This window comes from Mesoplodon bidens (genome assembly GCF_964165515.1).
Source record: "Mesoplodon bidens genome assembly, chromosome: 3".
Taxonomy (NCBI): Eukaryota; Metazoa; Chordata; class Mammalia; order Artiodactyla; family Ziphiidae; genus Mesoplodon; species Mesoplodon bidens.
The window spans coordinates 20,157,635-20,184,085 of NC_138178.1; the positions used below are offsets into that span (position 1 = coordinate 20,157,635).

At 45.7% G+C, this 26,451-nt stretch overlaps 1 protein-coding gene across 1 annotated transcript in view; it reads right to left on the minus strand.

Moving 5' to 3' along the window:
* Positions 1-514: 514 nt before the first annotated feature.
* The window catches only part of PROSER2 (proline and serine rich 2), a 41,303-nt gene continuing 15,366 nt past the window's right edge, over positions 515-26,451 (minus strand). The window contains exons 2-4 of the mRNA XM_081230111.1: positions 22,024-22,243; positions 3,655-3,907; positions 515-1,953 (exon numbers count right to left, since the gene is read on the minus strand). Coding sequence (XP_081086237.1) covers positions 980-1,953; positions 3,655-3,907; positions 22,024-22,161 — 1,365 coding nt within the window. The 5' untranslated portion in view covers positions 22,162-22,243 and the 3' untranslated portion in view covers positions 515-979. The remainder of the gene's footprint in view (positions 1,954-3,654; positions 3,908-22,023; positions 22,244-26,451) is intronic.

Here is a 26,451-nt window from a genome sequence, read left to right on the forward strand (position 1 = left end):
TTATGGAGATGTGTCCTTAAAAGACTTCCTTATTAGGAAGTAACAATTTCTATGTCATTATCTCAATACTGAGATGGCTTGTATATCAAAAGAATAGGAAGTGCTTGCATCCTGTAGTTACGTAATAGGGTTTTAAGAAGTTTATATATATGTAATAATGAATGTGTGTGTGCAAACCATCTATATCTGTATATAACATATATGTACCTATAAACACACATGTACATGTATATACACAGTACACGCTCATATATGTATCTCCCAGTAACACAGACTCTGTAGTCTGATGAGACTTACTTTCTTAAAACTACCACCTTTTCCAAACTCAACCTTTCCATTCCACTCCCGTAACTCAACGTTACAGTAAATCATACTCTAAAGGCTTGAATTTTCAATTAAAAAAAAACCTGGGAAAACCAAATTAGACCAAGAAACAAAGGCATATTTAGGCTAACATACTCTCTTTTACCTTTCAAAAACAAACAAAAAACCAAAACAGTATTTTAAGACACTATGAAAATTGAACAAGCACTTCTTTATTTTCTTGGAAAGGAGGGGACGGTCCCTTTCTTGGAGAAACGAGTATGAGAGATCTAAACTGGCTTTCGTGTCATGCACTTTGGATAAAAGGTTAGATTAGAGACGCAGTAACAGAAAATTCAGACCCAATCCCCCTCCTCCTAGATCCAAAAAACATATGGCATTTACAAATCACTGAAACCTGTAGGTGTTCAAGGTTATTCTCCGAGCTCTTGGAAACGGGAAGATGTGGTGCGGGATGCTCTCGTTCGTAAGGATGTTTCAGCTCGGATGCGGGCCAGAGCGGGGCAGACAGTCGGCTGACTCCAGGGCCCCCATCGCTGGTCCTCCACGGGGTTCCGCAGTCCGGGCTTTGCTACTGTGCTGTGCGCATGCGCACATCCATGTTCGGCCACACGTAGCTGGTCACCCTAACTCCCCCAGCGCCGCCCACTCTCCGTCACAAGTTCTCCTTCAGGAGGCCGAGCTTCCGCAGGGCCTCCCGACGGGCCTCCTCCGTGGAGCCCCGGCCCGAGAACTGGACAGTGATGCCCTGGGGTCTGAACCCCACAGCCCGGGGGAGCGAGCCCGACCGCTTCCTGGCGTCCTGGCCGCAGTCCGGCTGTCGGGGTGCAAGTTTGCTGGGGAGGGCCGGGTCCGGACGGAAGGTGACCGTCTTCCCTGTAGAGACAAAGGGCCCGGGATGGCTCTTGAGGATGTCGTGGAGACTCTGGAAGCCATTGGCCATCGGCAGGGGCTGTTCCGTCTGCACGCCTCTGGACTGCTGGCCACCGTGCGCCCCTGCCCGCGCGGGAACAGCCTCCCGGGCCGGGCCCGGCTGGCTCTGCTCCGGGGAGACGCTTCTCCTCTGCTCGGCGGGCTCGCTCCTCTGGGCCCGGTCCTCCGTCTCCCCCACGGAGAGGAAGGAGACCCCATTGATGTTGGCCAGGACCTGGGCTTTGCGCTCCTGCACGTTGACCGCGGCCTTGGAGATGGTCTTATTGAAGTCCTTCCCCGCGCTGTTGGTCACGCTGATGTTGCTCGGGAAGCGGTGGATCTTGGGCGCCGGCTGTGCGGCATGTCTGTGCCACAGCGAGTGGTCTCCGTGTCGAGGGGCCACGTTAGTCAGCGTCCTCCATCCTGCAGGCCTGCCCTCTTTGGACGGGGATGTGGGCGAGAGCCCTTCGTTCCCTGCCAGCTTCTCAGACATCTTCTGGGCGATGATGAGCGGAGTGGGGACCGAGCGGGCCAGTTTGGGGTGCTCTGCTGGAGGAGGAGGGGGCTCTCTCCCGGGATGGGCCGGGGCTGCTGCAGGGACAGGGTGGGGAGATGGCAGGGGAAGGGCCTCGGGACCTGGGGGGTCTGGCGGGGGAGACTTCTCAGCATCCTCTTTCCTGAGGACAGGGGTGTCTTCCTTACCAACAGCGCCAGCCCCTGAAAAGTAGCAAGGATCCTCATAAGCTACCACCATATGCAGAAATAAATGCATCATGTTTCCTTTTCACTGAATTTACAAAGGTCTCAAAGGGATTCAATACCAATTTCAACAGTACCTCTTGTAAGCTAAACTCCCTCTACCCTATCCCCAGGACTAGTGAAAGAAAACATAGTATATGATTCTCATAATCACCTGACGAGAAAGAATGAATTAGCAGTGGTGAAAGATGTGCAAGCCAGAAACAGTACCTGGGAAGTATATGGTAAAAGCAAGTTTCTAAGGAGCCATCATCCTGAGACATGTAACAGGAGGAAACAACAGCTTACCTTACGGGGGATTTTACAGAGGGGAAATGGAGGCTGGGAAGTTTGTGGTACCCAGCAACTCTCCCTCAGGTCTTTCTAGATGAAGGATAATTGGATGTGTCACTTTCCTCTAGAAACAGAAATGTTTCCTGACAGCCTCCAGTAGAGTTTAATACACCAACCTATGATTCTTTACTATATCCTAACATACATGATCACAGATCACCTAACACTTTTCTGCACTAGTATTTATACACCCGTGTCTGCTGCAAAATTGGGAGCTATGTATTATATTTATCTTTGTATTCTCAGAATCTCACACAATGCCTGCCACAGAGTGGGCACTTAAAGTTGTTATGAAAACATCATGTTAGAGAATTGATGGGCAAGTGGCTTACTTTCAAAAAAATGTTTTCCTTGGCACAATTATATGATCTGACATTTTTAAGGGATCAGTGGTTCAAATTAGTTTTAGGAACTAAACTTCAAAGAAGAAGTGATAAAAGGGGAAGTTCATATTAAGTATCTTCTTTGAAGAGATGGCTGCAAACTCAGCCCCATATTTGGAACATATAACCAATAGTACATGAAATTCTGTGTAATACACAGCCTTGCTTACAAAAAATAAAGGGGTGGGGATATATTTCTAGAGGCTTGTGACAAATGGAAGTATTTTGTAGTCAACAGAGCAAAGATATTTTCCATCCTATTTTTCCCTCATCTTTTCCAATCCTTATCCTCTTGTCCACATTTCCAGTATCTTTTCCAACCAGGAAAAAAAAAATTGGAAGAACATTTTCTCCTTGTCCATGTCCCTCTGGTTCTATCACAGAACTCAAGGGGCAAAAAGCATACCTCTCCTCTGATGCCACCCTGAATCAAGCAAACTTTACAAAGTAGATGCTGAGCTGAATTTTTGTTCTGATCATTTTTGTTTTCCTGAACCAGCTGACTTTTCAGTTCAAACACTCCCACCTTGGAATAGGGGTATAATCTTGCACAAGAATTGAGATTGAACCTCAAAGGCTAAAGTACAAGTCCTTTGTATATTTTCTTTGTAGAATGGGATTGTTTCCTGAAGCCATTTCCAGTTTTCTTTTTTCTTTTATCCATGTATGCAATGTTTGTGTGCCCAATTAGTCTCATTCTTTATTCTCCCCCTTTTGAAATTTCCCTTCCATGTGTTTTCATCCTAATATGCCATGAAAGCACCTACTTGGTTGGATAATCAGACTACCAAGAGGATGCTTCTACCCTACAAAAATCTGATCAGCCCCACGAGCTACTATACTGGCTGGAAACACAGAGAACATGACAGAAAGGAGGGCCTCAGTGTCTTGTACCACATGACAGGCCACATCAGAGGTGGGGGACCTGTTCTCTGATCCTCACCTGCTGCCTCCGTCACATCCTGAAGGCTCTCGGGTTCCCCGGCTCCAGGGCCCAGCTGCACTAAGTCCACAACGTCCTCTGGCTCGGAGGGACCAGAAGTGCTCTCTTCCAGAGACCGCGGAGAGTGGCACCGAGCATCACCATCACACAGCACCTGTTCCTCAAAGTCGTCTTCCAGGGAATCAATCGTCTCTTCAAAAAACAGGAGGACGTCCTTTTCCTCATGTGTGAGGTACTTCAGGCTCTCATCCTCCTGTACAAAAGGTTTGGACATGAGGAATAAAAGCAACAGTGGTTTCACTGAAGGGAAAACACCCCACAACAATGTAGGGATCAATACAGAGCCTGGGGTGGAATTCATGGCACCATCCAATTTCCCGTCTGGGGAGAGTGCACCATCCAGGCAACCCTGCTGGCGCACCTCTGCCTGTGTGTCCCTCACCGTTCGACTTGCATGAGAAAGAAGTCTGTCCAAAAGGTGTAGCAGATTACGGATCTTAGACACTTTTGTTCCTCGTGAGTCAATGACAAGAAAGCAATTCTTCAGTATCTCCTCGGAAGAGGTCTTTTCGACTTGCTGCTGACAGATTTGCTTGGCTTCCCCATAACAGCAATGGGGGGATCTTTAGTTAAAGACAGTGGAGTGAACTCACGTATTTATCTCCTCTCCCTCCAGAAACCTCACTAAAACAAAAATGGGCTTTATCTGTTTTTAAAGATACAAGTCACAAAGACAAAGATCCTAGGAAGACAGCATTTGGGAAGGTAGACAAGGCGGTGACTGACTCAGAGAATCCAAGAACGGTGGATCTTAGTCAGCGGCTGGGGGTGGGGCCGGAATCGACCTGCTGTGGCATGGAGAGCCCTCACAAGGCTCAGCACAGCGTCGGGGAGGTGCTGGGCAGTTCTGGAAGTCTGGCTAAGATGACATTGAAAGGAGCAGAACTGGACGAGAGTCTCTTTCAGAAGCAATCAGGTCACCCAGGCAGAAAACTAGATGTTTATTCTTTTTTTTTTTCTTTTTAATATTAAGGGTGAGTAGTGTTTTTTTGTGTTTTTCTTTAATTAATTAATTAATTTATTTATTTATTTTGGACTGTGTTGGGTCTTCGTTTCTGTGCGAGGGCTTTCTCTAGTTGTGGCAAGTGGGGGCCACTCCTCATCGCGGTGCGCGGGCCTCTCACTATCGCGGCCTCTCTTGTTGCGGAGCACAGGCTCCAGACGCGCAGGCTCAGTAGTTGTGGCTCACGGGCTTAGTTGCTCCATGGCATGTGGGATCCTCCCAGACCAGGGCTCGAACCTGTGTCCCCTGCATTAGCAGGCAGATTCTCAACCACTGCGCCACCAGGGAAGCCCTAGATGTTTATTCTTAAAGAAGGTAAAGCCGGGGGGCATCAAGCCAAGTTCATGGTAAAGAACCGTTCTGAAAACTGGGAGTCAGGGAGTCAAACTGACCCTCTGGACAGAGGATTGGAAGGGTCTTCTCTGGGGAAGTGAATGGTCCAAGAGCCAAGAGGTGGACACCTTGGGCTCCCCAGGGAAACAGCTCAGCAAGATCACTCTACCAGTGAAATCACAGTCAACAAACCCCAGCACAGAATTCTTAATCAGTTTCTTAACATTCTACTCTTAAGTGTGTTCATATAGCTAATGATCACCAAGCAGCTGAGAAAAACCTTTAACATGAAAGACACATCAAAACAAGATAAGAAGGAAAAAAAGGCAACTTACAAGAAACAAACTATACAGAATGGTAAAAATTCCAAAAAGATGATCATGAACATCCTCACAGGGATCAGAGGAGAGACTGAAACCATAAACAAGAATCTGATGCTATTTTTAAAAACTAGAAGACAGAAAAGAGCTCTTAGAAATTAAAACTATGACAGAAAAAAAAAATGAAATAGAAGCCTAAAGATAAAGTAGAGAAACCGGAAAAGTACAACAAAAAGTCAAAAAAATATTTTTAAGCAGAAAACTAGAGAATACGAGTGGGAGGGCCAACATCTGAATAATGTGTTCCAGAAAGAGGAATGAGGAAAAATAGAGGAGAAGAAATGATCAAAGTAAACAAGTAAAATTATTCAAGGAAATGTCCTTAAACAGAAGGATGTGAGCTTCCAGATCAAAGGGTTGTGAGAATAACCTGATGAACAGGAGTAAAACAGACCTATGCCAAGGCCCATCAATTGAAATTTCAGCCATGGGAGACGAGGTGAGATACTAAAAGCTTCCCAGAGTGGAAAACGGGTCACATAACAAAACATCAGGAGTCAGAACAGCAACAGACTTCTCAGCAGCAGCTTTGGAAGCCAGAAGACAATGTTGTGATTCCTTTAAAATTCCAGATGAATTCAGAACTAGAATTTGTACATAATCAAGTTAAAGTTAGAGTAGAATAATGGTGTGTGTTTTTTTAAATTTATTTATTTAACTTATTTATTTTTGTCTGCGTTGGGTCCTCGTTGCTGCTTTCTCTAGTTGTGGCGAGTGGGGCCTACTCTTCGTCGCAGTGTGCAGTCTTCTCATTACGGTGGTTTCTCTTGTTGCAGAGCACGGGCTCTAGGCACGCGGGCTTCAGTAGTTGTGGCGCACGGGCTCAGTTGCTCTGTGGCATTGGGATCTTCCTGGACCAAGGCTCGAACTTGTGTCCCCTGCATTGGCAGGTGGATTCTTAACCACTGCACCACCAGGGAAGTCCCAATAATGGTGTTTTTAAGACACACAAGGTCTAACCAGCAGATCTCCCATGCGTGCCTTTCTCAGGAAGCTACTGCAGCGGGGGTGGAGGTAGGGCTGTTCCCCTAGACAAGGGAGGAACCAAGAAGAAAAACCTGGGAGCCAGAATATAGGAGAGAATGAGAGAAAGCAGAGGGAACCCCAGGATAACGGTGCTGTCCCCATGATGTCAGCTGTGCAGTGAACAACCAGCCTAGTTCAGAGCAAGTCATGGGGCCACACAGAACATGAACAAAGCAAGCAAATAAAACCAAAGCAATTATCAACCACAGGAAAAACTAAAGTTATGAGACAAAGCATGTATCTGTGAGTCAATTCCTCTATAGCAACACACACACACACACACACACAGGTATACTAATTATATCAGTATTTATGGTAGCAAGAAAATGAGAAACCACCTAAAATGTCCAACAATAAAGGTATGGTTGAACAAATCAGGGCACATCCACAGATGGAATATTATACAGCCATTTTAAATGGTTTTTTCAAAAGAATATAACGTTAAGTGAAAAAAAATGCAGCTAAGCAAGATTTGCCTTGATTTAAATATCAATATATGCATACTTCATATATCCACAAATACAAAAAGTACTGAAAGGATAAAATGTCAATGGGGGAAAATGAAGGTAAATAACAAACAGGAATGAGTTAAAAGTCGTTGCCTCCAGTGAGTTGGAAATGGGGGGAGGGGTACAAGTAAGACTAATGCTTTTTATAAACCTTATAAAAGTATTTGAGTCTTTACGATGAAAATAAATTTTGATAAAACGACAGGAAAAAATATAGTGGAAGCAAAGGGGACTAAGAGTTGGTCCATGTGGTATAGAATAATGCACTTCATACCGTGATCTGAGAGGTCTTCAAATGCCCACCTATCCAGGCCCATCACAGAGCCTGCAGTGTCCAGAGGTTTAGAGACTTTTCTTCAGTTTCAGGCACAGTATATACTTGTTTGGGGGATGATTAGCACAAGAACACATGCAAATTTCTCAAACTAGCTTGGCCATGTTAGCTGAATCCTAAAGGAAGTCCACTCAGGAAAAGGGGACTGTCCATGGCATGGGTTCAGTAAACAGGAATAACAGAATATTGCTGGGGAGAGATACCTACAGCATGACTTAGGTAGCAAAACAGAACACTGCTGGGAAGAGAAGCAATATATACCTATATACAACTGCTGGGTCATAAGATACGTGTCTGCTTTGGTAGACATAGCCTAACAGTTCTCCCAAGCGGCTGGACCAACACACACTGGTTGGTGCATGGCCCTGCATGTGGTAGCATCTCCTTCTGATATTCAGTACATTCCCAAGAAGACAGCAGTGTTGAGATTTTTTCCCTCATAATACTTAACTGGCTGTTTGGAGATCCTCTTATGAAGTGCCTGTTCAAGTCTTTTGCCTATTTTTCTATCAAGTTGTCTTTAAAGAAATAATTTGTAGGAGTTCTTTTATGCATACTTGATACAAATCCTTTGTGGGTGTATTTATTGCAAATATTTTTTCCTACCCAGTGGCTTGTTTTCTCTCTCTGTTAATGGGGGTCTTCTGGTGACTAGTCCTTAATTTTGGTGTAGTACAATGTATCAGTCTTTTCTTTAGAGCTTTTTGTGTCCTATTTAAGACACCACTACCTACTCCATGGTCATGAAGACGTTCACCTGCTTTTATTTATTCTAAAAGCATGGTTGTTTTTAAACTTCCATATTTGTGCTACAATTCATCGGAATGAACTTTTGTGTATGCTGTGAGGTCACAATTCGCTGTTTCCTACACTGATACCCAACTGTTCCAGCAAAACCGCTTGAAAAGACTATTGTTTCAGGACTTCCCTGGTGGCGCAGTGGTTAAGAATCTGCCTGTTAATGCAGGGGAGACAGGTTCAAGCCCTGGTCCAGGAAGATCCCACATGCCTCGGAGCAACTAGGCCTGTGCGCCGCAACTACTGAGCCTGCGCTCTAGAGCCCACGAACCACAACTACTGAGTCCATGTGCCACAACTACTGAAGCCCACACGCCTAGAGCCCATGCTCTGCAACAAGAGAAGCCACCGCAATGAGAAGCCCGCACACCACAATGAAGAGTAGCTCCTGCTCACCGCAACTAGAGAAAAGCCCATGCGCAGCAATGAAGACCCAATGCAGCCAAATAAATTAAAAAAAGAAAAAAAAAAAGACTATCGTTTCCCCACTGCAGGTCCCCTTGGTTGTAAATCAGGTGACAGGTCATGAGTCCATCTGTTTCTAGATTCTCTTTTCTGTTCATTTGTCTACTTGTCTGTTTGCACAATGATAAAATACTGTTTTAATTATAACATTATAGTTTGTCTCGAGTTTGAAGCCCTCCTGTTTTGCTGTTCTTCTTTAAGTTTGTGCTGGCCCTTTTTTTTCCAGTATCAGCTGGTCAGTTTCCATATACACATAAATATACACACACACCCATGCTGGGATTTTTTTTTTAATTAATTAATTAATTTATTTATTTATTTATTTATTATTTTTGGCTGTGTTGGGTCTCCGTTTCTTTGCGAGGGCTTTCTCTAGTTGCGGCGAGCAGGGGCCACTCTTCATCACGGTTCGCGGGCCTCTCACTATCGCGGCCTCTCCTGTTGCGGAGCACAGGCTCCAGACGCACAGGCTCAGTAGTTGTGGCTTACGGGTCCAGTTGCTCCGCGGCATGTGGGATCTTCCCAGACCAGGGCTCGAACACGTGTCCCCTGCATTGGCAGGCAGATTCTCAACCACTGCGCCACCAGGGAAGCCCCCATGCTGGGATTTTGATTGGACTTCATGGAAGTTCTTCAAATTGAGTAGAACTGATGTCTTACAATATTTTTTCTATCCGTATGGTGTACTTATTGAGATTAGTGGCTCTTTAAGTGTGGTCCTTCACCCAGCAGTGGCCGCAGCACCCGCAAACGTGTTAGAAATACAAATCCTCGGGCCCCACCTCAGATCTACTGAATCAGAAACCTTAAGGGGTTGGGCCTTCGATCTCTTTCAACAGACCCTCTGTGTAATACTGATTAACTAACGTTTGATATGCCTTGATCCGGTTCTTTATTTTCTCTCAGTAATATCTTGTAATTTCCAGTGTAGAGATTTTGACAGATTTTGTTCTCTCTCCTCTTAGGTATTTGATGTTTTGTGGTGCTATTAGAAATGGCATCACTTTGAACATTTTCTAAATGTTTCTGGTCTATAGAAATACAAGATATACTGACCTTGAAATAAGCAACTTTAACAAATGTGCTGCACAGTACTAACAGTTTATCTGTAGGTGCTTTTCAGTCTTCTATATAAACAGTGGTGTCTATAAATGAGAGGTTTTTATTTCCTCCTTTCCATTCCTCATGCCTTTCATTTTCTTCATTCTGCCTTATCGTACCACCAGGGTCCTCCAGTTAGCTGAACAGAAGTGGCATCTTCATCTTGTTCCCAATGTTGGGGAGAAAGCTTTCAATATTCCACCATTAAGTACAGTGTTTGCTATAGGTTTTTAAAAGATGATCTTCATCAGATTAAGAAAGCTCTCTTCTATTCCTAGTTTGCTAAGTGTGTTTGTCTTTAAAATAATGAATGGGTTTTGAACTCTGTCAAAGGCTTTTTCTTCATTTATTGCAGTGGTTCTCAGCTGGGGATGATTTTACCCTCCCTGGGGCATTTGACAACGTCTGGAGACAATTTTAGTTGTCACAATTTTCTCATTTATTCTGTTAATGTACTGAAGTAAGGTGATTGATTTTCAACTATTAAACCAACCTTGCATTCTTGGAATAAGTCCAACTTGGTTGTGATGTTATTAGCCTTTTTATACAACACTGAATCTGATTTGCTAACATTTTGTTTAGAATTTTTGCATATATATCCACAAGACAGATTATAATTTTCCTTTCATTATAATCAGATTTTGTATGGATTTCCTTTTTTAAGTTTGAACTTAGGAAACAGTGTGCCCTTAGACTTTAGTTCATGGCCTATCTTTCTGTTCCACTTCTTTTGAGATTGGGTGGGGCTGGGGGGGGAACAGAGTGATTTTAAGGAAAATTTTTCTCCAGTTCAAATTGTAACAGTTTTGTATTAACTAGATCTCTGTAAGTTTATCAGTTTACGTATCTAGCAGTTGTGTAGCCCTTAAGAACTTCAATTTTTCCCTCTAATAAGAGGATCCGTGTGAAGGCACATTAGAAGAGTAGCAGGATACTACAGGGGAAAATGGGCACAAGGCGTTCCTTATTTAATACTTTTTATTGAGCACTGAACCAAAGAAGAGAGGAATAGGTTTTAACAAAAGAACCAGGGTTAAAATCTTGTAAATCCTTCATGTCTACAGAATATATGACTAATGCATTTACACTTTATTCTGAGAACTCCAGGATCTGGCCCTACCTACCTTTTAAATTTATTTATTTATTTACTTACTTTTGGCTGTGTTGGGTCCTCGTTGCTGTGCACAGGCTTTCTCTAGTTGCAGCGAGCGGGGGCCACCCTACTTACCTTTTAAATGTCACTCCTACTCCTCTCCCCTTTATACTCTATAGCAGGGCTGGTAAACTTTTTCTGTAAAGGGCCAGATAGTAAATATTTGGGGCTTTGCAGTCTTAATGGTGGCAACTATTCAACTCTGTCAATGCAGTGTGAAAGTTACAGGTGATATATAAATGAATGAGCTTATTAGCTTTGTTACAATAAAACTTTATTTACAAAAACAGGCGGGGGGCCACATTTAGTCCACAGAGTGGGGTTTGCTAATTCTTGCCCTATAATCAAATCAAATCACTTGCTATTTCCTAGACCTGTTTCTCTGTCAGCAATGCCCATGACTGCACAGCCACATCTCATCTGTCCTTCCTGGTCCAATTTAAATGTCACCACACCTCCAGCCTACCCCCATAGCACCCACTGAATCATGCATTCAAATATTTGAGCATCTAGTAAGCATCGGGCAATGTATATACGAGGGTGTAAATAATGTTCTTGCTGTCTGGTTTAGCCCATCTAATGAGGGCTTCAGACAAGAAAGTAGACAAAATGGCTATGACAAGGTGACTATGGCGAGTTAGGGAAACATAGTATGGGTGTCAACTCACACTTTTGGGGCAGGGGTTCTGATATGGAAAAACTCTGGAGATGAAATGATTGTCAATAATCTGAAAGAAGTGGGTGAGAGTTAAACAAAAAGGGACCAGGGGTAGTTAGATATGTATTTTGGAGAGATCACATTGGCTATAGTGTGGAAAATAGGAAACAGTATGGACAACTGAATATGGAAACAATTTAGACAAAAGTTAAAAGTCACCTAAAGTAGAGCCATGGTGATGGGAACAGAGAGAAGCAGATGGAGTTGAGGGTTATTTAACAGGAAGAATCGATTCTTCGTATAAAATTCTATTTTTTACTGTAGTTGTTCATCACTCATGCATTTCACCTTTGCTGGACTTTATATGTAGAGGAAAGAGCCATGTCTGAGGCATCTGTGAACTCTGCACAGAGCTGACAATTTGTCTCGTGTCCAGGATGCAGTCACTGTAACCTCAGTGTCAGCTGCCTCCTCCCCACATAGGTCTGTCTTGGCCCTCTGGCCACCAGAACACGAAACTTTCATAAAAAATCCAGCGATGCTACTCGTTTTGTGATTTTTCTAGACTTATTGCGGGTTGGCGGGTGGTGCAGAGCATCCTGCCTCCTCTCTCCTCCTCTTTCCTCTTAATCTAGCCTGAGTCTTGCTAGATTACCCCACGCCCATCATTCAGCACACACCACACCAACCCTGCTCCTCCCAGAGTCACCCTAAGACATTTCGCATTTTTCTTCTCTCCATGCAGAGAAGTTCAGCTCGGTGATTTAACCACCATCACGACAAAAACCCTGCAAGTCTAAAATGAGCAGGGCTCTTAGCATGACAAAGATCCCCCTAGTTAATAATTACAACCACCATGGATGTTGTTAGGGTGACGTGATAATGGTAACAACCGGAACCAAAAAAGTCTTAGCCCCAACTATTTGTTGAATTAAACGTCTTGGGGAAATAAATTAATGCTCTCTACCCTTTTCCTCCTACTTTGACCTTCCCAACTCAGTGTTTCAATAGGGGTATTTCCAAGATTTTAGATAATCTGTTGACACTTTGGCTGGGTATAATGATTTCTCTTTGGTTAGACAGACAGTAGAATTAAATAGGCAACTGACCTGTAACATGCCGTCAGCTTAAGACACACTCCCATTTCCCAATTAAGTGAGCGGCAAAAGTGAGAATGGGGTATATAAACTCCGCACGTCCAATCCAACCTCAAAGCAAGGAGTCCCAACATAAGATTTCATTTGGAAAATAAGCTTAGAAAGGGAAGCTCCTATTCAACCATTTTATGTTGTGCGACAAACTGCAGGACTCACGGGCTCACAGATGCAACGCGGAGATCAGTCAGTCCAGCTCCTTCACCTGAAGGTGTGAAAACCGGGTGCAGAGGCAATGTAATGACTTTCCAAGGGTCGCACAACTATTTTGTAGAGCGGCCAAGGCCAGAACCAGTTCTCTGCTTGCTTTCTGTTCTGTTCTACTTATTTCCCTTTCTTTTTATAAATTTATTTATTTATTTTTGGCTGCATTGGGTCTTCGTTGCTGCGCGTGGGCTTTCTCTACTTGCGGCGAGCGGGGGCTTCTACTCTTCATTGCGGTGCGTGGGCTTCTCATTGCGGTGGCTCCTCTTGTTGTGGAGCACGGGCTCTAGGCGCTCAGGCTTCAGTAGTTGTGGCATATGGGCTCAGTAGTTGTGATGCATGGGCTTAGTTGCTCTGCGGCATGTGGGATCTTCCCAGGCCAGGGCTTGAACCCATGTCCTCTGCATTGGCCAACGGATTCTTAACCACTGCTCCACCAGGGAAGTCCCCATAAATCAATTTTGTTTTGTTTTGTTTTTGCAGTACGTGGGCCTCTCACTGTTGTGGCCTCTCCCGTTGTGGAGCACAGGCTCCGGATGCACAGGCTCAGCGGCCATGGCTCACAGGCCCAGCCGCTCCACGGCATGTGGGATCCTCCTGGACCGGGGCACGAACCCGTGTCCCCTGCATCAGTAGGTAGACTCTCAACCACTGCGCCACCAGGGAAGCCCCCCATAAATCAGTTTTAACCAGGCTGGTCAGCGATCAGAGCCCCAGGTCCTGGCAGACTCAGATTCTTGCATCATCAACTATCCAAGGTATCTCTCAAGCGTTAGAGGCTGGAGGACAGGCTGGGTGACTTGTTCATGATCAGCCTGGCCTTGAGTCTTGACCTAAGGGGCAGGGCTAAACACGCCGTGGACTCTGTTGCCTAATTCCCCAAACAAGAAGCTGCCCTCCAAATGAACCCAGACTCTGCCTGTACCTAGGAGAGAAAAGGAAGCAGAAACAGAGAAAAGCTGCAGTGCCAAGGGCTGGTGAGCCAGGAATTCAGGGCCAGAAAAGGGGCACGTGGCCCTTGGCTGAGAGAGTTCTGTCTACACCTCTATTCCCAGGAGATGCTGCTGCTGCCTCTCTCAGGCAGGGACGATAAAGAGGAAGACGTGGGCCTCGGGGAAGAGACAGGGCCTGAAGGGCAAGGCAGCGAGCACAGGCACGTCTATGGAGCCAGCAAGCAGATGAGAGGTTGCCCAGGGCCTAGGGCAGTTGGAGGGAAGCGGGGAGTGACTGCTAGTGGGCACGGGTTTCTTTTGGGTGATGAAGATATTCTAAATTTGGTTGTGATGATGGTTGCACATCTCTGAATCTACTAAAAACCACTGAATGGCATACTGTAATGGGTGAGCCACAGGGTATGTGAATTACATCTCATAAAGCTGTTACAATACATTTAAGAAAAAAAAGCAAGGCAGTGGACCAGTGGCCCCATGTGAGGAGGGGAGAGAGCTGGTGCCCTGCCGGGGTGGTCCCTGCTTGACCACTGGTGCTATTGGACGAGAGATTTGCTAACTCAGTTCCCAAAGAACTAAGCAGAGAGGAAATGGGATAAGAAAACATAGCAGCTTTCTTGGAAAGGGGTGAATGGAAGAGAACGAACATTTGTCCCTATTATTTGGAAGGTAGTAGGCTGACAGCAGAAAAAAATTTTTTAATTCCTTTCTATCAATGAAGTTTTTTTTTTTTTTTTTTTTTTTTTTTGCTGTATGTGGGCCTCTCACTGTTGTGGCCTCTCCCGCTGCGGGGGATGCGCAGGCTCAGCAGCCATGGCTCACAGGCCCAGCCACTCCGCGGCATGTGGGATCTTCCCGGACAGGGGCATGAACCCGTGTCCCCTGCATCGGCAGGCGGACTCTCAACCACTGCACCACCAGGGAAGCCCCATCAATGAAGTTTTTAATGCGCCAATTTGGGATGTGGAATAAAGGGAAGTTCTTTAAGGCTACAAATCTCCTGAAGCTAAAAGAACGGTCTAGAAAACCATCCCTCACCTGTGCTACCCCACCTACTATGCTGACTGCAGGTGATGTCTATAAGCCTCTCAGGGAAACACTGTTTTGCTTCAAGAACTTGGGAGTACATACATTTCTACCCTAATCTATGTATTATGATGGTGAAGAAATAATTTCTAATGTATTCAAACCAGAAAATTCAAAACGCTAAATCTACTGCATTTCTACCCTAATCTATGTATTATGATGGTGAAGAAATAATTCCTAATGTATTCAAACCAGAAAATTCAAGACGCCAAATCTACTGCCATAACTGGAACGCACACTGAACAAGTCTCCCATGAGGAGGAGGACAGAGTCCCGGACTGGTGCCATCTATGCTTGCCTGCAAAGATGACAGCAAAATTGTCCCTCTAGTCCCGGTGGAGCTCTGAGAGGAACATGGTCCTGGCTGGATGACCAACTCTTACGACAAATGCGACCAGCAGTGATAAAAGTCAGCGATCCTAGACATACCTATGGGAGTACAAATGTGGGACAGGAGATTTGTTTTTAGGCAAATGGCAGAGAGGAAAAAACCTTTGTTTGTTTGGCTGAAGAAAAACGTCGAGAAGGCTTAAAACACTCATAATAAAATAACCCCCACCTAAAAAAGCCACTGAATTAACTCAGTTCTTAGGCTTTTTTTCCTTTTGTTTTGCTTTTCTTTTAAACAAAGAAATTGGATTTAACGGCAGATTAAGACAAGAGTGGTAACTCCTTGTGAAGGAGGAAAAAAAAAAAAAAGAACCAGCTGAACTTATCTGTATCTTCAACCAAAAAAAAAAAAGAAAGAAAGAAGAAAAAAAATTTTATTTTAATAAACTTTATTTATTTATTTTTGGCTGTATTGTGTCTTCATTGCTGCTCACGGGCTTTCTCTAATTGTGGCAAGCAGGGGCTACTCTTCGTTGCAGTGCACGGGCTTCTCACTGTGGTGGCTTTTCTTGTTGTGGAGCACGGGCTCCAGGCACACGGGCTTCAGTAGTGGCAGCACACAGACTCAGTAGTTGTGGCTCACGGCTCTAGAGCATAGGCTCAGTAGCTGTGATGCAGGGGCTTAGGTGCTCCACGGCATGTGGGATCTTCCCAGACCAGGGCTCGAACCCGTGTCCCCTGCATTGGCAGGCGGATTCTCAACAACTGTGCCACCAGGGAAGCCCAGAAAGAAAATTTAAGAAAGATTATGATGGCTAAAATAATTTCTTGAGATGAGTCAAGATGTCTTAACCCCCGACTCTCCCAAGTAGGCGGCCTTGGGTATTTGTTCGGGCAGAAGGTGAGTTGATGGTCACATTCTCTTTCTACAAACACCGAAATGATCTCCCTGACACTTGAGCAAGGCTTTATTGGCTTAAAAACCCAAGGTGATAAGAGACGCCCCCCAGGAGCTGAAGCACAATGTAGGGGCAGCGAGAAGAAAATAGGAATCAGCGTCTTCTGTGCTTCCGACCCCCCTGTGAATGCCACGCTTTACTTTGGCAACCTCATAAGAAAGACCGTAAGTGCATGTGGCCTTTCCCACGGTTTCATTACAAGGGCTTAATTAGGGTTATTTCTAACTAGTCCCTGTTGTAATTTTTCACTATGGTTAACGTAAACCTCTACTTGTGGCCGGAAAGAGACACAGACAAGCCCGCGGGGGATGAGATATGTGAGCAGTTTTGATTACAGATGGAAAGAATCATGGCTTTGAAGGACAACGCTGGGCTCCCTGGCCGCCTTAAACTTCCCTGAACTGACAACGTCATAAAGTGGTCCCGACTGAGAGGGAAACGCCTTAAGCGCGTGGTGTCATGCGTGAGACCCCACATAAGCTTGTCACATGTCCCAGAGCTCCGCGTGGCTGTCATGTCACTAAACTGTGAGTTCCCGAAAAGATTAAAACCGAGTTTTATTCCATCACCTATCCAATCTGGTATGTAGGACGCATTTACTGCATGTTTACTGAATTGAACTCTCCTCAAAGCAGTTTAGCTTTGTTTTAAAATAGCTGCTCTGTCCAGGAAGTTTTGGGTTCAATCTGGGGAAGGAGCCAGAGCTGAAAGGACAATGTGGTTACTACTGACCAGTCTGCTTCTCCTTCCCACGCCTCTGTTCTGTGTCTTCTCCTTGAAACTGTCTGGAGACAAGCATGTCAGATTCCTAGTGTCCTGCTTAGACTTCAGGCGGAGCCAGCCATGGAGACGGCTTCGCCCCCGCTTGCTTTACCTTCTTCTTCCACGACCGACGGGTGAGGCCAAACGACCTCAGAGGCTTTGGAGAAGGAAGGGGTGATCAGGAGCTGACGACCGCTGTCTGATCACAGGCTTATTATGTGGCTTGAGGGCTATAAGATTTGTCTGCTAAGGGACCAGGCAGGGTTTCAAGACAGTTCACTGAATATCAAATCTCCAAAAACAATGAATTTGGATCATTGGTTTTGCCCAAGTTAGAGACAAAAATGAATAGGAAGTACGCTTGGGGACTTGGGCTGTTTCCAGTCCACCCTCAAAGTGGCACACACATTATGAAATTCCTCAATTCCTATGGGTATTAAGAGCATCCCCTCTTTTCAGCTAGTTAAATCATATTATTTTCTGGAGGAAGCTTCAGGGTGCCTGCCGGGCAGAGCAGGCTTCAGACCATGTGCAGAAGAACCTAAGGATCCTGGCATGATGCAGTACTGGTCCCTGGCAGTGCACCCCGGATGTTTGATGAGATGTGTGTCTGAGATATTGGCCTTAAGAGCTTAAGAATATGTCACCTTGGGCTTCCCTGGTGGCGCAGTGGTTGAGAGTCCGCCTGCCGATGCAGGGGACACAGGTTCGTACCCTAGTCCGGGAAGATCCCACATGCCGTGGAGCGGCTGGGCCCGTGAGCCATGGCCGCTGAGCCTGCGCATCCGGAGCCTGTGCTCCGCAACGGGAGAGGCCATAGCGGTGAGAAGCCCGCGTATCGCAAAAAAAAAAAAAAAAAAAGAATATGTCACCTTATACCCAGAGCTTCCTTTGTCACCTTAAAGAGCTATCATTTATGAATGTCTCTAAACCCTTCCTGAACCTTCTATTTTGAATCCCCATCACCTCTCGAGGTGGTAAGTTCCAGAGCTACACTACCAATTGTACTGTACTGACGATGTCCTTCTTACAGTTCAAAGGGAAAAGAGACCCTCTTAGTCAAGTATACAAGGATTTGGCCAGTTTGCTCTTTTTTAAAATTTTTATTTATTTATTTATTTATGGCTGTGTTGGGTCTTCATTGCTGCGTGTGGGCTTTCTCTAGTTGCAGTGAGCGGGGGCTACTCTTCATTGCGGCACACAGGCTTCTCATTGTGGTGGCATCTCTTGTTGCGGAGCACAGGCTCTAGGCACGTGGGCTCAGTAGTTGAGGCATGTGTGTGGTGTGTGGGCTCAGTAGGTGTGGCTCATGGGCTCTAGAGCGCAGGCTCAGTAGTTGTGGCACACAGGCTTAGTTGCTCTGAGGCATGTGGATCTTCCCGGACCAGGGATCGAACCCGTGTCCCCTACATTGGCAGGTGGATTCTTAACCACTGCACCACCAGAGAAGTCCTGGCCAGTTTGTTCTAGTTCTAGCTATACATTTTGCTAGAAAATGTTCAGTGGAAGAATTTCTTACAAGAAAAACAATACATGTACACAACCACAACTAGCCTCTTGAGCGATAAAAAGTTCACATACTTCACCCTCCTAGAACAGCCTGGGTCATGACGGCGGCCATGTGGATAGCCATAACAATCCTACCTAAGCAGCTATTTTAATTTTTAACTTGTACTGGCTCAGGAGAAAGGTTTCTAAAAAGCAAAGATCTGTCATCTTCCAGGCCACACTTCAACTAGTGTTTAAAAACTTCATAATACTCTCATTTAACTTTAGGCATTAATGTTTTATCTTCTTTTTAAAAATAACCGTTGCTTAAAAGAAATATACACTTCTATAAATTGGAACTATCTTTTACTTAAAGAGCCCTCCAAGGGGTGCATTTATTTAATCCCATACAATCTGGAGGCCTAAAAACACTGTTACTGACAAACCTTTTATGAGGTCAGGGAATAAAGAACAGGGAGTGGGGAAACTACTACAGTTGACTGTCGTTCTAAAGAGACAAGTCATAAAAAGGCTGAGGATTTAGAATAAAAACATATAGACCCTCCCCAAATTTAGACTCCCTTTTACCATCCCATCTTTACTGGTCAAAGAAAGAAATTCAGAAGGCTACTCATAAGAGATGGATAGATGGGAAAGCATAGATCCAAACAGGATGACAGGGCAGGATGGAGTGGAGTTATTCTCTACCTGGGGCTAACAGGGCACGCACAGGAGCTTGTACCAGTAATTAGGAAGCACTGATTAGATGCTGGGCATTTCATCTCTATGGGTAACCCTTGAGAAAGAATTATTATCCCACTGCCCACCCCCCTTTTAAACTAATGAAGAAAATAACTAATGAAGAAAGTGATTAAGTTACTTTTCCCAGGTTCCAGAGGGAGGCACATTTGAATTTGAACCCAGGCATGTCTCCAGTATCCTGTGTTTATTACTATTCTGAGCCGATTTTCAGGATACTCATTAGTATCAGTAAAGAAAGCAACTTGAAAAATGCATACGGATTTCTGGGAGGACTTAAGAGAAATTATAAATACCTTGGGGAACGTCCTTCTGATCTGTACTCGGCTCCACTGTGGAACCTACTTAGCCCGGCACTAAGGCTCACAAAGCCCTTCCAGCACAGGTGGCTCATAGGCATAACACTGCTCACCTCGCCCATCTTGACCTCCTGAGATTTACAAATGTAAGAGATTTATAGTCTTTTCTGTCTTTGAACCTAAAGATAATTCTCATATCTTACCAAAAAATACGTCCATGATAAAAAGTTTTATAATAAACCATTTCTCCTTGTGACTCTGGAGCTGAAACTTAGTAGACCTCCTTTCAAAGAAGAGCTTTTGCCTCTGAAGGTGAATTCCTGGGTCTGACGTCCTGACAAAGAGTCAAAGAGTCAAAATGATGCATATTCTCCAAATCTGCCAGGTGATGGAATGAACACCCCACTGCCAGACACTCTGTGAAGAGCTGTATTTATATGGTGGTCTCTTGTAATCTCCCCGAATTCATTTCACAGTCTTGCTTCTTCTAGTTCAGACATCTTATAGCTGCTCTGGTGCCTTCGGTCCCTCTAAAAGGCTCTGTTTCTTTTCTCCTACACCTTCGTGGTAGGGAGTGTGATGCACCCCCCAGGTCACCCTGGGGATGAAGGACCTGGTCCCCCATCTGTTGGGAATGCTGCTGGCAGGTGGCCCTCAGCTGTCAGTCCCCTTTGGGGACTGTCTCCAACTGAAAGGAACTGTCTTGTCAAGGTCGTGCCTCCCCCCAGGGATGTCCTCATCCCAGGGCTGATGGCGGAGTGGGTATCCAGGCTCCACTCTCGGCCCCGCAGCTCCAGGCCCTCCTGAGGAACAGCTAAGGCCTGTGTTGGGTCTGCCTCACAGCCCAGCTTCTCTCTCTGCCCAAACCCTGCTTCCTCTTTCTTCCAGATGTTGAGCCCAGGAACAGCCCTAATAAGCCTCCTGTGCTGTAACGTTGTCCATCTCAGAGTCTGCTGCCTGGGGAAGCGAATCTGCAGCCTATTCTGTCAGGGTGAACCACAGCCACTAGACTGCAAGCTCCGCCTCTGTCCTCACCTCCGAGAACAGTGCTTCAGTATTTGAGCAAAGGGATAAATCACCTACATAGAACAGACGGAAGGCAGTCCTCCATGGACGGGTTTGCAGAGCTCAATCAAGTTCTTTCTGTCTTTGGAGTATATGAGTTTAACCCACCACAGAGGATGTGGTGAGGGTGGTATGAGTTGGTGCATGTGAAGAACTGTCCCTGTATGACTACAGTGGAGATAGAAAAGTAGCGACTTTCCTGCCCCAAATTCAGCGCACATGACACACTTGGGGTTATGGACTGTCCCAGGAAGAGACAGAGAACAGGTATTGCTTCAGCTTTCTATCAAAAGAGGCCATGGTACAAAGGATGTCAAGAGATTTGCCTCAAGTTCAATAAGAAAATGAACGTGAAAGGCAAGAAAATAATTCGAGCACTGACTCGTAACGCACTACACCCATTTCCTCAGAGACCGAGGTCATCTGACGACCATTCTCGACTTTATTCCCTCCCCACGCACACAGGGCAGCCCTTTAGACTATGGTTCCTAAGTTATCCACGCCATGTTTTAGAAATACCCTCTACATCACAGCAGAGCTGCTTCCTAACTGTGCTTTGGAGAACAGACTCCACTAATGACTGGAGTATTAATCTGTATGTCTTTCTACCTATTCTTTTAACATATTCTTTACATACAGTTTTTAAATTAAAAAATTAGTCCCAAATTCTCTATTCTTAAGGATTTATGGATTCTCAGATATTCAGAGAGTAATTTGTATATATTTTTCCTTTGGCGAATCAAATAATATTTATTACATACTTACCATGGTGATTGAAAAAAAGAAGATATGCAAGTAGGAGCCTATAAAATTATATTGTTACTATTAACTGCCCTCTGTACACTTCTTTCTTATGTTCAGCATAGCTGGGGTTAATTTTAGGGATTGGTGTATCTTTAGAAAATTTGTGCTCCCATTGAAGATGGGCTGAGATGAACAATGGACCATTTTTATTGAGATCCAAGGTAGACTATCTCCTGTCCTTCCCTCTATGAATATCAAGGTCTCCATCCTGAAAGGTGAATACCCTGAGGGGTGGGGCGGGCCAAAAGATCATCTCTTAACTTTACAGACTTTTTGTGAAAGTTCCCAAAGCTTGTTGACACTTATGTAAAGGTCTGGATGCTGAGAGAAAGGGATAGGAAAGCATTTATATTTGTAAAGGACTTAAACATCTGTTTTAAAGTGAATTTGATGTTATCTGTGAGGTGTTTCCCTTCTTCCAGTCATTGGACCTGAAAGGCAGGTGCCCTGGCCTGGGCTGGTGACCACCTTCAGGCACGGCGTGCTCTGGATCTTAGCAGCCAAGTTATCACTGTTCTGGATTTTGTGCAAAACATAATACGATTCACACTGAAATGCTGCTTCAGAGAGCGAGTATTCCAAGACGTCAAGCTAGTTACCCCAAAAGGATGTTGTAAGATACTCCTGATAGGGGGGGCGAAATCAGCCAACATTCAAGCACACAGAGCACCAGAGAAACAGGGACTCACCCGAGTGAGACTTCTGGAACGAGAGCTGCTGGCCCGACTCTCCAGACTGCCCCCTCTGCTCAGGCCACCAAGCTTGCAGCCGGGCAACAAGTCAGGGTCCATCTCCCAAGAGTCTGACTTCTGGTGATGGACAGGCATCCCCACAGTAACCCCGGCCGCTGGCTCAATCACAGGAAGTGGGGAAGGGGCCGGTGTCCCATGCCCAAGTAGTGGGTCACCTCTGGAGGAGTAAGCACAAGGTGACAAGGGTTAGTGAGCTCAGACAGGAAGGCCTCATTCCCCCAGGATGAACAGGCGTCACGAGATACAGTCAGCTGGTCCACAGCCTCGACCGTTAGGACTAAGATAATTAGGACCCCTGAAGTCAACTTGTTTGGTGATGCTCATTTCCATTTCTCCTTTATCTCCTTATCCATTATGAAGACGTAAGAATTATTTTTATTTTATTTTTTATTGAAGTAGAGTTGATTTACAATGTTAAGTTCTGCTGTACAAGCAAAGTGATTCAGTTATACATACATATATATTTCTTTTTTTTTTTTTTTTTTTTTTTTTTGTGGTACGCGGGCCTCTCACTGTTGTGGCCTCTCCCGTTGCGGAGCACAGGCTCCGGACGCGCAGGCTCAGTGGCCATGGCTCACGGGCTCAGCCGCTCCGCGGCAAGTGGGATCTACCCGGACTGGGGCACGAACCCGTGTCCCCTGCATCGGCAGGCGGACTCTCAACCACTGCGCCACAAGGGAAGCCCATATATTTCTTTTTATATTCGTTTCCATTATGGTTTATCACAGGATATTGAATATATCAATATTTCCCTGTGCTGTACAGTAGGACCTTATTGTTTATCCCTCCTATATATAATAGTTTCCATCTGCTAACCCCAAGCTCCCAATCCATCCCTCCCCCACCCTTCTCCTCCTTGGAAACCACAAGTCTGTTCTCTATGTCTGTGAGTCTATTTCTGTTTCGTAGATAAGTTCATATATTAGATTCCACATATAGGTGATATCATATGATATTTGTCCTTGTCTGACTGTATGATAATTTCTAGGTCCATCCATGTTGCTGCAAATGGCATTATTTCATTCTTTTTTATGGTTGGGTAGTAGTAAGAATTATTTTTAAGGAAAGATGGGTGTACTAAAAATTTCTTTCGTGCTGAAAATTTGATGAAACAATGTTCTGGCACCGTCCTCTGCTCTTCGGGTCTGTACTTTCACGCTCCGTCACACTCAGGCTCAGGCTTTCCCTGTACTGATTATAAATTCTCTTCTTTTCTGCCTCAGACACCACAACATTATGGTTCCTTTTCCAGCCTCGTTACAGTTCAGAGTTGAGGTAAAGTGACAAGAGCTAACAAATTACTAATGGAAGTTTGGTTGACATCTCCGAAATTCCAGACTCTTTGGAGGCCATGATACTACTGCAGTTTCTACATAAAATGCTAAGGTCCCATCAGTTAATACCATCGGAAAGTTCATGTTCCCACTTTCAGGAACAAGGACACTGAAACTGTCCCCACCGAGCCCTAGTCTCATACAGTCCTCTGACTGTTCCAGCAGGAAATTCAGCTCAGCCCCTGAACACCAGACAACTGAGTTCAACAAAACCTTCCAGAAGACCAAAGAAGGCTAGTAGGGAATAAGGGAATATGCCTCCTGTCCATTACATATGACCTGATGTTACGGCAAGTGAGGAAATAGATGCTCACCCCTCCCTAGACTGAAAGGACCACCAGGTGGCCTTACAAGCCCCTAAAGAATCCCGAGGGGCACGTGAGCTAAAACCACCATAGGTGCCATCTGGTGGGGTGGGGGCGGGCAGTGAGTCTTCCCCTGACAACAGTGAGAGGAAAGACGGGAAGCGAGGTACTGATTCACCTCCAGTGAGGGACCTGGGGGACCGTGTGCTCGGTGGGACAGGACCTGGAACTTGGCTCCGGATCTGTGCAATGAGACAGCACATGGGTCCCTCCGTGGGGCGGAGGGTGGTAACTGACTACACCATCCGAGAGCACGCCTTCCTCCTGTGCTACTAGCGTTTGAAAAGCTATTCTGGTGCTGTAAAACTGTAGTGTTTAGACTTCCACAAATTATTCCCTTGAAAGAAGGTGAGGAAGCTAATCAGAATTCTCCAGAAGGCAGAGTCTGTTGGGGAGAAAGTGGAAACCTTGGTTCAGTATCCTTCACAGGCTCAAGCTGTCCATCTTCTTTCATCTCTTAAGGAATTGAGAACCAGGGGCTTCCTGGTCCTAGTTCTCCAGGAGCCAAAAATATAGAATTCCATGGGTGAGCCACTGTGGGGCATGGATTTCTGAGCATGGGGGCAAGGTCTGCACCGGAAAGGGGAGAGCGTGAGATAAAGAAGCAGGAGCAGATCCGTCTGACAGAGCGGCCAGAGCCGTGAGTCTGTGAGGTCATGACCACCTCACAGCATCTAGTCTCCTTGCCCAAACAAGGGCTCACTTTTTGTGTTTGCTAACAGTGCACTTTAGAAAAGGGAGGCCAGGGTCAGACTAAGAGGGCTCCATAGATGAAGAAACCGACTTCTCCCAGAGGGCACAGAGCAGGCTCACTACGGGGGCGCCACAAGCTAGCGCCACGAGGGGAAACTAGAGCCGCCTGTGCGTGTTTCTGTTGATTCTCTCGGGCTTCCTGTGTTTGTTGCTCGGTACTTACTAGGAACATCCTTTTCTGCTAAGGTTGAAGGTCACAAGTGCTCTACAGTCTTGGTAAATCTCTGTCTGCCGAGCATGGCCGGTCAGGGCACAGCAGCCATCCGAGTTGATGGTGCTCGTGGAATTGGTGGAGCTGGTGGGGCAAGTGAACCTCCAAAGTGAGTGCACTGGAGCCAGAGAGGAAGGCAGCTCCTCCTCTTCATCCTCCCCTGTACATTCCAGAAAGACCTAGAATGGCCTGGATGGAAGGCATCCAGCCCTCCTCCCACTATCACCCCACTCCGTCACAGTTCCAGATGGCCACAGTCAGGTCTGCAGAGCAGCCCAAGGAGCTAGGTCCTTCCACTATTCACCAAACCCCGGAGATGAGTCATCTTGTCAAAGACCCGTCCTCAGGCACAGTGGCTTTCAGCCTCGTCACACAAACAGCTTTGGGGATATCTTTGACACCTCCCTGTCCCTGCCACTCACAACCAACCAGCTGCCCAGACCTGTTGATTTTTCCTGCCCAATGTCAGTTGGATCCACTTCCTTTCTGGTCCCCCTCCCAAGTTCAGGACCATTTTTACCACATCTGACTGTTCTTGCTTTTTCCACTCTTGGCCATCCTTTTGCTGGATTAATCTTGAAACACCACTATGATGTCACCACTCTCCTAAAAGCAATCACCCTCAACCCACTCCCCACAGGCTGCAGAATCAAAGTTCGTCCTATCAATCAATCCTTGCTTCACTTAGAACCCTATATTCCTTTCTAGTCTTAGCATGTTCTTCTGGTGTTTACTGTTCTCCTACTTCATATGGGGCAGATTCCAGGTACTAGAGAAAGACCGATGGGTAAGAGGCATCTCCTTCCCAGAGGAACTGAATCCAGCAATGGGTCAGAACCAGATCTACTGAATACATCTGTGGGGGTAACAGCTGAGCATGTGCATTTTTATCAAGTTCCACAAGTAATTCTGCCACATGGCACCAACTCTAATGGAGGACGGATGCATCACTGTGTTCAGCGCCAAGATAGGGCAGCTGGGAGCAGGGGGAAGGTGCCCATACTCCCCGGGAGGACTCAGAGACTTTCAGAAAGGCCAGCAATAAGAGAGGTTTGAGATTTCAGGTTTAAACAAACCGTGCTGGGCATTCCAAACACAGAAAGAGAGTAAGCAACACATGGCCTATTTGAAACGTCGTGAGTGGCTGGGGTGAAGCCCTGAAATGAGCTAAAGCACAACACAGAATGAGCTGGAAAAGGGAGAAAGGGCAAATAGAGGCACACGGAGAAGTGGACCCGAGCGAAGAGGGACTTGACTCTTGAACTTCACCCACAGGTGATGGGGGGCCCTGGGGAGGGGCAGCATCACATTTATAGGTTAGAAAGGTGACGCTGGCAGCAGCTGGGGGGGTGACAGCACCAGAGGGGGACCTGAAAGCAATCAGGACAAGCGATGTACAAGGAGGAGGAGGCCGCTCAGTGCTCTCCGGGACACAGTCTGGAGTGTGGAAAGAGCTAAAGGACAGAACAGAGTCTAGTAGACTTCCACGTGTATAGGGAAAGAAATGATAAATATCTGTGTTTATGCTTTGCTGTGCATAGACTCTTTCTGGACGGATACCCGAGAAAAATTCCAACAAAGCCTGCCTGTGGGGAGGGAGAAATGGATGAATAGGAAGTAGCTGGCATCATTACAGTAAGATCAGACAAAGGAAACGAAGGCAAAAGTGAATTACTAGAAACAAAGAGGATTACTTCAAAAT